Consider the following 12,799-nt stretch of genomic DNA (forward strand, 5'->3'; position numbering starts at 1 on the left):
GTTCCTACTACGTATTTTAGGGCAATGCAGATTGGCAGAGATCTTTTGCAGACTGCTACCAGCACAGAGCTACCCTCAAGCTGTGAGGCAAAACAACTGGAAAGATGACATGTGCAGTCAAACTCACTGGAATCTTTGAATCAGGTGCAGGCCAAGGAAGGATCAACTGGCCAACTGTAACAGAACCTCTAGTGATATTTTTAACCCATGCTGGGTCAAGATGACCTGCATGCACTACATATGAGCCTCAGTTGACTGTCTATAGATGAGTCATTAATGACTGTTAATAGTCATGATTTGGCAAGAATACTTCCAGTACATCTGCATGAAGGCAATGCTCTGAATTAGCCAGCTTCTCAGACAGAAACACCAGCACTCTCTTCTCATGGTATACCAAAGTACTGGTGTTCAAATATTTAAGTCTGCTGCTTATGCTAAGAGTATTCATCATTTACAATGAAAATGGGCTATTTTTAATGCTTAGGTATCTCCATATGCATACAGGCTTCTCCAGACAAAACCTTCATTAGCAGAAGCATGGCAGTTCAATGTGCTCTACTCTTGCCCATTCTCAGTTACATTCTCCACCCTGGCTAGACTGCTGCATTATACAGAACCTGAAGCTCCCAGTCTTCACCCCAGGAACCCATAATGATCCAGCCTGAGGGTGGTGATGAAACAAGTATCAGTGGAGCCACTGTCTACTTTTACAGGAAATGAGTTTCTTACAAAACAAGCGGAGCAGGAATGAGGTTTTTCACTAGCTGCTCATTCAAATTGCAAAAGAGATCCCACAGGGCTAGAGGCTTCATATTGCACATTCTTGTCAGTGTCACTGTTTTCTCAAAACCTTCAAATGCATAGCATCTCTCCTTGGTACTTACATCACTTGAGTTTTTCAAATTGCTCTTTAACTTCCTTAATAAGTCTTCAATTTCTATTAAGGCCAGATTCTGATTTCCTGTGAAGAGGGCCACTGGAAAATTAAATTTCCCCATTATCTTCTACAGTAACTTGGATGGAAAACAAATTGAAAACTTTACTCTTTTACCATGTGTTTGATCTTGAACTCTATGCAACTTAATTGCAGGCACCACATCATCTTGCTTCTACATCCAGATGTATTTAAGCTGAAGAGGTTTTTTTTCCCTATCACCTGACTGCTTCTTTCCTTCAGGTATTTTTGTTCTGGTGGCACTACATGTTTTATCACAGCAGCTTAACTGTAAGAACTGTATTTTACTCTAGTTGGTTTGTGAGGGTAGTGGGGAAATCAAACCTTCCTTCCAATTTAGCATCCTTTAGTAATTGCGCTTGGTACTACTCTTAACATTTTGTACGTTTACACATAGATTGGTTAAATCATGAAACCATAAATCTAAGATTATTTCAATTTGACAATAAGGCCCCAACATTACTCTGACAATGACTGCACATACAGGCATCACTTATTTAATGAAGTTTTGTCATTCACACACACACTACTACAAGTGAACAGGTACCCTAATCAAAACATGCAAAACTGGAGAAACAAATACATACTGTTTTTTTAAGACCAACAGAGTCCCACAAGCTAGTATCAGTTTGTCTGAAGTCAACAACAGCAAGAGATTCTTAGATTCCTTTCCCACTTTTACATACCTCATCCATTCATTTGTAACTTCTTTATAATATATTCCTACAATTACACTGATAATTTTCATATCACTACAGTACATTTCGCAGACATCATTTATCCATTAATATTCCTGATAATATACATGACACAAAAAACGAGGTCAGAAGTTTTAACACTTGATGTCATACTTTGCATCAGAAAAGCACTTAAAGCAGCAGTAACATCTACTACTGAAAAATGGCTTTCCAAACACAAGTGAAGCCTGAATTACAACCTTCTGTAAAAAATACATTTAGCATCCAACTATTCATCAAATATTTCAAATATAAATCTAAATGTTTACAATTGATTTCTTCAGAACTTGCAGGTTATGATGTAGTTTCTGTACCTCTATTTTAAACCTGCAAGGTCCATTCCAACCATACCAATTCTTATGTAGTACAGTGATATATCTGCATCTCTCTCAACTCTGAGGCACAATCTAATATTTGACATTATTTCAACTCCGAAAAGGACATCCCTAATTTAAATTGTGTTCCAGATCTACAAGTATTTCCAGACTGCTTTTCTGGAGTAGATTATCTTAAAGTGGGCTACCATAAATCAAGCTGCAAATCATCTCTTCTCTCTTGTTTTCCTCAACAGCATGAAAACTTACACTCTGTTTTTTGAAAACATGTCCAATTCTTTGTGATCCCCTGTCTTGACCATCTCACAGTTCTTGACTCAATGCCAAGTATTTCATTTGGTGATAGGGACAAAAATGACCACCCTCTACCACTTTAAGTCTTTATTTCAATATAGTCCTCATTCTTTACAACAGGAAATTAAGACCATTTTTGTCTTTCCTCTACCAGGAGGAAAATTTGCCAACTTAGCCTGAGGTGTGAGCTTTTCAATTTTGTGAAGTTCTCAGCTAGTCTGTCATCTACAGGCAATAAGCACTTTCTATGCTGCCAAGCAACACTTAACCAGCACATCAATTTTAATCAGCCTTCTTCAAACTCAGACTGCACGTGAAGGTTTGAAAATACAAATTAATTCCATTTATCTCTTGAAAATTATAATAATAATAATAAAAATCTCACCTTCCCCTTTGGTTCACCTTTTCTACTGCCACAAATGTGAACATATGCCATTCAATTAATTCAAACCATCTGGTCTAGATGACATGCTGTTGATCTTTGCCATAATTTATCCATAGGCTCTCTCCTGCTATAATGAATAAAACCAGCTACCTGTTCTTGCCTCTCCTAACCAGGATAGGAGAGTTTCCTATAAAACAAAAGCAAGATCCTGCTCACCTATCACTGCTGCAGAGCTTCTTCACAGTCTGGTCACATGAGTAAATTGCACTCTTTCTTCTGGGCATTTATGGTTACAAATAGGTCTAGATTTTTCTTTTTTTTTTTTTTTTAAGGATACTATAACTAAATACTTTCACAAATCTGTAACTAGTCCACAAATCACATTTTCGTATGGATGCTTAAAAGTACCTGCCAACAATTCAATGGGGTTACTATATTTGCTCCTTACAGTGAATTAATTATGCATCACCCTGACATCCTACATTCTTACTTCTGGTTGAGTTTTTTAATATTGCAGTCTTGCATATTATTTCATCTCTGCGCAGTCTTACTATAACATTTGTTCATACAAATGCCTAAAATATTTTAGACACAGTATCCATAAACATACTATCATTAAACACTGATTTCACACAGTATAACAACTACTATTTTTTTTTTAATCTCAAAAGATTCACACACATGGTGGAGGAGTATGACACATTGTTATGGCAGTACTCTGTTACATCAACATTTTACAAATACTGAGAGTACAGGAAGATCTCTAGCCTTAGAAGAGAACTATACTTACTTGTTTTGCTTGCTGTGCATTTACTGGATCACCAAACTGCAGTAAAGCTTGAAACTGGTTATTCTTTGTGAATGTGATTATCTTCAATACAGCACCAAATTTAGAGAATATCTGCCAAAAAACATGGTACAGTTTTACACATCTGTTTCTCCCAACCACAGCTCAAGCTAAAGTGAAATCTGACTTACCTGATGAAGAACATCCAGGGTTACTGGATAGTACATGTTGTCAATAATTATTCTAAGTACTGGACTCTGAGCTGGAGTCACTGCACTCTCACTAACAGTGGTCCCACTAATGGGAGCATTTGATGCCTGCACAGCCGTCACTGCCTGAAGAACAGCCTGGGCCCGCTTAAAAAAAAAATGACAGAAGAGAGATTTTCTTAATATTTCAAGATAATAGCTTGAAATTAGTCAGAAATATTAATATAGTTAATTCCAGAAACACAGAATAGTCCACTAATTTAAAACTCAGTGCTACAGACATAACACAACGTTAAGTGCAATGCAGTCTGACTCTGTGAGAAGAGCCAACAAAAATGAAAACGGCAATTAATCCTTATGTCACATTAAGGAGGGGCTTCAAAAGGCACCAATAATAATCGTTCTAGTAGAAAGCTTATTGTTCTACTAGTAAGGATAAAGAAAGTGAGGATTTTGTAGGTTTCATGATTCTTTCCTATACAGGAAATAAAGCTAAACTAACCCACAAACCAACCAAGGAAAAAGCCCAATGCTATGCAAAGCAGAGGTACTTATGTTCAAAAGGCTGTATCTCAGCTAACATTTCACTGCCATTTTAATTATGTAGAAGGTTCTAATAGGAAGGGAAAATTCTAAACTAACATGTCCAAACTTCTCAGTTTTAACACAATGAAAAAATACAAAAGACTAACATGTCAGAAAGTGGTATCCAGAGAGGTAAACAAACTGGTGTCTGTTATCCACCCTCTTTTGTAAAAAGAAAAACAAAATCCTCTCCATATATGGGGTTTTTTTGTTTTTAAACACAAGTATGATTTTAGAAATTCAAAGGTAACCATGATACCACAAAAACACACATCTATGTAACTACTTCCACTGCCAAAACTGACAGTATCAGAAAGATTAGATGTCTTTTTCTGAGACAGACAAAGTGCAGAAAAAAGAGGTTCCATTTAATAGTTTCATTACAGTCGCCTTATGAAGCAAAACAATACAAAACAAGAGAGACAAGTGAGCATGCCAGGTAAAAATAATAACCATCATATTAATGCATACTGCACATTTTAAAGGTATTAGAGATACTACACCATTTCATGTCTCACAACTTACATGATATTCCTCATACTGAATCAAATCAATGAATAAGGAAAGAGGCAGGGGGAAAAAAAGACCTGGTGAACACCAGTTGGGAAAACAAAATTTACCTCTACATTTAACATTAATTACATTGAAATGTCTTTCAATTACACTTATTTCCCTAATGCATGAAACACAACTTTCAAGATAGCCAGATACTCAGCTGAGTTGCATAATTATTTCCTACTCTTTCTATAAGCACATATCAATTAAATATCAGTCCTTACAGTGACTGGAAAAGTTCAAACTGTATAACACAATGAACTACAACTTGTGAAGTCAATTTTAACGTATGACCCTTTTCAGCACTGTCTATATATACTTACACATCATATTGCATTCCATTAAAATTAATGTGAGTACATGAAGGAATACAGGACTAAAAAATGGTAAATATTAAAATTCTTAAGAGTATTTTGTCAAACAAGCTCAAAATAACATCTAGCATCATACCTAAGTAGTCATTTGGGAGGGTGGATAATCTCTATAAAAATAAATCAAAGTATTCTAAAGAACGAGATTATTTAGAAAGACCAACAGAAAAATCAACACTATACTTGATCTGAACCAAAATGTCTTCAATAGATTACCCTGAAATTGCTTCCAAAGGCAACAGCTATAACTTTACTATTTACATGTCCTAATAGAGGACACAATTAATAGAAATTAATTTGGCACTTACACTGTGTTTTGTATCATCAAAAATGCAACATAAGAAATTAATCTTAAAATAACCATCAGACTTTTGGTAGGTTTGAGTCTCTTATCTCTCTATAGTTTGCATTAACTGGTCACCACGTTATTTGTGCCAATTCTTCAATTCTATTAAACATAGACATATGTATCTGTATTTGTTGTGAAATAGGCCCTGGAGAGGCAAGAGCAAAATAGAGATCAAAATGATGTTTTGTTATTAAGTACATTTGTCTCTAGAGTGATCATTATGGCATTATTCTCCAGAAAAAGCAGATCACAAGCTGAGGTTACCAGTGCTACTGGAGTGATCATCCAAAGCACTGATATTTAGGTATTGCATTAGCCACTACCACTAGGGGAATTCAAATTGGCATCGGAATCTCAGGTGTCAGAACAAGGAAGTTAATTCTACCATCCTACAGTCTCTAAACTAAGACAAAAACATTGAAGTTATTTAGAAATTTTAAATAACTATTAAAAACACACTTCAGAACCTATGCCTTTTGACATCAAGGACACATTAAGAAAATTTATTGTAACGGAAAGATGGCACAGAAAGCAAAGGCCTTTCAATGCCACAAAATGGAACAATCATAGGTAAGACCACAGGAGTGTTAGAATGTGGACAAAACCAAATGATTCAAACATGGCACATGAGCCAAGAACACGTGCCATGCCTCATCTTCTACTGTCTGCATTTGTGATACTACTGAACAGTAAATATACCTGGTTAAGTGTGTTATCAGTCTTTAGTTCTTTGTGATTGGAATATTGGATATAAATGGGTTGGTTACGAAGGTGAGGTGTCACAGCAGAGTAGTAATTAACCATAGTGATAGCTGCTTCTTCTGTGGCAAGTTCCAAAAATGCCTGTAATTAAAAGAATTAAAATTTTCAGTATTTACAAAGTAGGTAATCTTCATATTAGACGTACATAAAAAACAAAGGGTTTGATAACAAATTTTAACAAATTGGTATCAGCCTTCAGAAAATGTCATTCGACACATACTGACTTTATTTGCTAAGCTACTTCATCTCCAAAAATTCATCAGTGAAGATGCAAGAATAAATATTTCTCTTCCAACTAACTTTTTGCTTTATGCATCCGCCAACCATCCCATTTCCCCCCAAAATTTACTAAAAGATGGTGTAAATTCATTTAAAAAAATAAAGGAACAAAAGCTCTTTTTCCTAGAATACTTACTGCTTTATGACTTACTTCAATAGCATTTTAACAATATATTTTGAAATCTGACAGTAAGCATATGAGAAAAACAAAAAGCATCAAATTACCTGGTTTTTCCCTTTCAGCATCAGGATGTTGGTTACTTTACCAAAAGGTAAACCTAAAGCAATAACTTCTGTTTCTGTCACTTCCCCAGGCAATTTCCTGATATGAAGAACACGAGAAGGAGCCCCATCCATTTTATCATCACCTTTGAATTTCTTGTTGTCATTACCATTGGCTGAAAGACATATTCAGACTCTATTTGAAAAGTTCACTGATATTATTAATGCTTTATTAAAAATGCCTTTAATTATAAGCATTAAATTAATTTTAAGTGAGCCATCTAATTTGGTTTAGGTAAAATTCAAGGCTTCAGAACAAATTCTGCAGAGACAAATGCTAGTTTCATGGAAGGTAGATTGTTCAAGACTTAGTCATCTAACAGAGACCTCAGCAAATCCTTTACACCTCACTTTCAGTGAAGCATCTCATATAATAACATGGAATAACATATTAATCATGTCTAACAAGGGCTCACATAAGAACTCCAACATACATTAAAGCAAAAACAGTTAGTGGCTACCTAGAGATCTTTTGAAAGAAATAAAATAGTGGTGGAACCATTAATAGATCCCTAAGTTTTTTTAGGAACTGGACACAGTAGAAAAGTTACAAAGCAAGACAGGAAGCATCATTAATGCTGGGAAAGATCAGAGTGGAGAAAGGGGATGACCCAGAGGACTGACATCACAAAAAGCTGATGAAACCAACAATTTAAGGTAGGAAAATGTCCATTCTGAACCACAAGCTCGCTCATAAAAAAGGAAAAAACAACTAATAACATGATGCAGCCAACACAGACAAGAATGCAGGAAGATCCAGATACATTTCCCTAAAAGAATAAGGGAATCATTAGCATCAATGTACAAAACACGAGAAAGACTATTTAGAATACTCTCCAGAGTTCTTGCAAAGAATTACAGTAAAATTCCAACTGAAATTCCTTTTGCATATGATAAGCAGCTAACCAGTTGGATGGAAGAAATCTTGCTTTTGAAAGAAGGCCAGAAAAAAATATTAACTTAGGTTAAAAATATGACAGTGGAGTAAACACCTGAGTCAAGAGCTAAAGAACAACACTGTCATAAGATATAATATTAACAAATTAATCAGTGCTGGAAATCAGCATGCACTTAGACATTAGTGAAACAAGTGATAAGACTTCCCTTTCTTCTACCAAAAAAGATGTTTAGATTTATCTAAATATAAAATTCAAAATATCCTATTAGTTAAAAACAGTATGTCTTAGAGGTACATTATGCAGTAACTCCATACCCACACCCTGTACCACTACCATCAACCCTCCTCCAAAAAAATTTCCATGACTAAGCTTTTAAAAAGTTCTTCTTGTGAAGAGCACAAAGTGCTTTACACCTTACTACAGCAGACAAACCAATAAAAACCTAACAACATTCAAGACTGGTCAAAATTCAGCTAGCAGTATCTCCAACTGACAATGCTAGAACCCATGCAATAGTAGGTTTTTTTTATTTTATTCTGCTGCAGTAAAAGAAATTTTGGTGGAACACAGAAGAGTAAAATTTGAAAAAATACACACTGACCTAGGATCTGAAGTCTACACAGGACTCTAACCTGTACCATTTTGGCAAACATGGTGAGATTGAGCTTCCAGGTAGCCAGATTTCACTTGCTCAAAATTATACACTATAACACTATCTCAAAGAGATAGCCAAAGTTTATGGAAAAAAAGTACTTTTACTTTTCACCTGAAGCTCATCACACAACAATCTTCTCTAGTTCTTAATTTAAATCTCTACAAAAGTAAAAAAATACCCAAACAGAAGAAACAAGGCAAAGTGTGATAGGTTGGACAATGCATTACAAACATGTTAAAACAAACTTGCAAAGGATAAAAGAATTATGGTGATACTGAGACTACATGTCCAATGCCCTTCATACTTCAGTTTTCTGAAAAATTTCAATTCATTAAAGTTTCAAAAAATATGAAACATTACCAATCAGAAATGAAAACGAGAAAAAGTTTTTAAACTAAAGGATTTTCTGAAATTAAGAAACCTCTTTTTACATCACCAGAAAAATATTCACCATGATGGCTCAGATCAGTACTGACAGAAATGTTTTGTCTTTTGTGGGCTTTTCAACAAACAATTTTAACATATTAACCTTTCCACAGCATAATGTCCAGGAATTTACTTTTTGTTACACTGAAGCTCTTATCTAAATTAGGCTTCAGGTAATCCCAGCATTTCTAGTAAAGGTATCATTGGCCAGTATATAATTACTCACATATATGTATATTAAATGTTTTTCTAACAATTATTTAACACAATAATTTATTAATTACTGTATTACCCAATTGATTTTGCATCTATTAGCATTGCTACCTAATACTGGCATTTTACACAGTTTTTCAACTTTTCCTGCAGTAAGTTTAAAGAACAAGCTTAAAAGAAGCATTTTGATGTTCTAAATATGTGTAACTTTTTCTAAACAGCAACTAAGAGCTTTAACTTAGTTCACATATACAAGCCTCTCACACTTTTATTTTTTACACAGTCTTAACCTCAACTACACAGTACTTGTAACTTTTTTTACTTATTGTAAAAAAAGCTATGTAGACAAGTGCCTGGACAAAAACATTTTTGTAAAAAAGCAGATAAATATACTACAGTAATACAAAAAAATACAGAATTAGGCACAAAAGAACATATGGCAATCAGAAAACGGGGGGTGGGAGGGGCAGGATGGGAGGATTGGCAACAAGCATTCTCAGTGCTGTGGAATTGCCCCAAAAATGTTTTTAGCAGCAGGGCAGGTAAACATGACAAAAGCTGATTATTACTTATGGGCAAAAGCATCTCTTGTACAATGAAAGCTGAACTGGTACCATTCATTAAAAAATGAAGCCCACCTTCTTGAAGTAAAATTTATGCCAAAAGATTTAACAATGGATTTTGGAAGACAGAAGAAATGAACGTGTCAGCTGCTGAATGCAAAGAGAATATGTACTTTTACTACTTTTGGTTATCCATTCAGCATCACCTAACAGTAATTTCCTGTTCCAGTAATGAAGTGTGTATCGTACACTAAATATGCATGCATGTTTAGTGAACTTTTCAAGACATTCGTGGAACAAATTAAATTTAGCTTTTAGGAGAGTTATTGAGAGATTCTGGCACTGTATGACACCTCTCTAACTGTAGTCTCTTATTTGTCATTATAAATGGTACTTCTCAGCTGAAGACGCATCATTAAATTGCACTTGGGAATAGAAAACCACATTTATGACACGGGAGCACAACTTGTTCAGAGCCATTGAAAGGTGAATTTAACTACTGTTAAAACAACAATCTCATCCTCTAACAAATTTTATTAGCAGAATCAGTGTCCATAAAGGTTAAAAGCCAAGTCAAGGGAGCAAGGTACCAGAGGAATAACATGGTCTTTTGATAGAAATAGAATCTATGCCTAGGCAGCAACAACCTGAAAGATCCTTCCCTATACAGCACTTAAAACAAAATTGCTGAAACCTGGGGAGAGGCCAAGGGATGTTGGAGATCTCACAAGCTGACTAATAACTACTGCTGAAACTGCTGTTAAACTGGAGACTTACTGGCAAGTAGCTATTTCATGAGGTAGTTTGGCTTTCACTGGACTTGAAAATCTTGATCCAATTCAAACATTTTACTGCTAAAACTTTAACAAACACAGATATGCACTGAAAACAGCAGGCTACAATATTTGCCTTGGGAGAAGCACTGGGAGAATGACTAAAACACAGTGTTAGCTCATTTACAAATCAAGTTATAGTTGCAAATGCATAGTTTAAAAAAAATATAAACCAAAAAAATTTAGAAACCTAGCCCTGAATCAAAGAAACATTTGGGTTGGAGAAGACCTTTAAGATCGAGCCCAACCATTAACCCTGCCCTGCCAAGATCCACTGAGCACAGGAATGGTTCTATTCAATTCAAACTACCATAAAAAACCCATGTTCTGTAACAACCATAGCACTGATCTAAGTCCTCTGCATCTCTCCACCAAGGAGATGAAGAATTCAGTTTCCATGTGACATCAAGCAACTATATCTTAAACAAGATGTCATCTTTACTAATGATATTCAAAGCATTATTCTCACGTCCAAATAGGATACTACAATCTAAATACAATTGATACAAAAGCCACATCCCTGCTGCATAGAGTTCCTTTAATTCAGCATAGAGCAACTTGTTGAAATTGACTGTTGACAGGTTGACAAAGCCTTTAAATGGCCATAATCTGAGCAACTTGGGTCCTGGCATGTTCAGTGAGAAACTCCTATTTTATTAAACAAAGAAATAAGAACCTATATAAAAAAGCAACAAAATGAACTGCAGTATACACAAGGCATATTTTAAGTCCAAGTCATTCAATCATTCAAGCTATGAATATTCAATGCAACCAAGCAATTTTTTGCAGAAAAACTGTTCTTTAAGTTCAGCCTAAGTCCTAGCAAAGAATGAATAGCTTACTATCTGATAATAACTGATTTTGAAATGATGAAATGATATGACCTAAGACTTCTGAGACCTTTATTTTAGATGCATAATTTTTCTGTATCATAAACTTTTTTCATAAGCACACAATCTCCTAATACAGAAATGTAACTATGTGGGTACAGGCAAAAAAAATTTGGATATCATATTAAGTTGCTTTCACCCATTAGTTCCTGAAAAGAAGGAAAAAAAATGTAAAAATGACCACAAGACACTGGCTATAAATTCCCGCATATCTGCAGTAGTGAAATAATATATAAATACACATACTTCCTGCAGAAATCACTCTGGTTCACAACTGCCATTACATTCCAACAACCAATTAAAAAAAAATAACTTTTAGTTTGTACATACTAAAGACAAGAAGCTTAATAGCAGTAGTATTCAGTGCTGTTCTATGTAGAAAGCACTTCTTGCTTTACCTTGGCTAAATATATGTGATTTAATGTTATCAGCTGTAGAACATCAAGCACATATCCAGACAGGAAATAAGTGACTAAGAGAAAGGCAATGCAATTGAAGATATCTAGTTTATTAGACAAACATTAAAATGCTGCACTGGCTACTGAACACAGTCATCTGCCTCAACCAACCAGCAACAAACTGCAGACAATCACAAATTGTATAATAGAGACCACTGTGGTTTCATTTCTGGAAAGTTCTTTTCTTAAAGAAAGTCTTCCTATACGTACCCTACCCTGATGTACGTGATAGAATGTAGGAAGGGAGCCAGTGACCTCTCCCAGGCTCCCAAAAGCAAATATACAGGACCTGTGCTTCAGCATGTAAATCTTTAAAAGTTCAACTTAAAGATAAAATCTGGAATTCAAAATGTTTGAAAGAAGAAGGAGATACTACACTCAAAATACAATAAAAACACATAGAATATGAAGTTGTCTGAAGTCCACATTTGTTAACCTTGAAGGTCAGGTTACATTGGTCAGTGTTAATTACATTTTTGTTAATAGTTTTTTTTTTTTTTTGCTGTTTAATCACAGACATGAGCCATGTGCATACAAAAATCTTGACCAACCAATATTAAAACTATTTTACACTACAAAGACTACTGCTTAAGAGGAATTTGAGCTTAAATAAGTAAACACAGTGAAACAAAGAAAACTTGAATATAGCTTTTAATTGGCACATCTGCACACAGGCTGTGCCTGTTTCAAAATGCACTGAGTTTTCTAAGCAACTATGCTAACACATTTACAGGATGGTATAGTGGCTGTTCAATGCTGCAGTCTAACATGAATGCACTTAATTTGGTCCTTAAAAATATGTAAAAATACCACAGGCTAGTGTGAAATCCAACTGAAGTAGAACCAGCTACCACAGCATAGCAATGCAGACAGAAATTACCCAAATTGATGATAATAGCCACATTTTATTTCTCCCATCTGGAGATTTTTTACTTTTGTAAGTTTCTAAATCTGCATATCTGTAGAAATATGTAAAG

General features: G+C 34.9%; 1 protein-coding gene across 21 annotated transcripts in view; it reads right to left on the reverse strand.

Moving 5' to 3' along the window:
* Positions 1–12,799, reverse strand: part of PTBP2 (polypyrimidine tract binding protein 2) — a 209,591-nt gene that overhangs the window by 13,765 nt on the left and 183,027 nt on the right. For 16 of the 21 annotated variants that reach the window (XR_013183276.1, XM_077182197.1, XM_077182203.1 and 13 more), the window contains 5 exons: positions 6,829–7,001; positions 6,262–6,405; positions 4,813–4,827; positions 3,685–3,849; positions 3,497–3,607 (listed from right to left, as the gene is read on the reverse strand). Coding sequence is in view for 20 of the 21 variants with exons in the window: in XM_077182197.1 (XP_077038312.1) it covers positions 3,497–3,607; positions 3,685–3,849; positions 4,813–4,827; positions 6,262–6,405; positions 6,829–7,001 (608 nt within the window). In the remaining variant the exon portion in view is untranslated. The remainder of the gene's footprint in view (positions 1–3,496; positions 3,608–3,684; positions 3,850–4,812; positions 4,828–6,261; positions 6,406–6,828; positions 7,002–12,799) is intronic. The other 5 variants (XM_077182196.1, XM_077182195.1, XM_077182194.1 and 2 more) reach the window with 1 other exon arrangement.

The sequence above is a fragment of the Agelaius phoeniceus genome, chromosome 8 (assembly GCF_051311805.1).
Source record: "Agelaius phoeniceus isolate bAgePho1 chromosome 8, bAgePho1.hap1, whole genome shotgun sequence".
Classification (NCBI taxonomy): Eukaryota; Metazoa; Chordata; class Aves; order Passeriformes; family Icteridae; genus Agelaius; species Agelaius phoeniceus.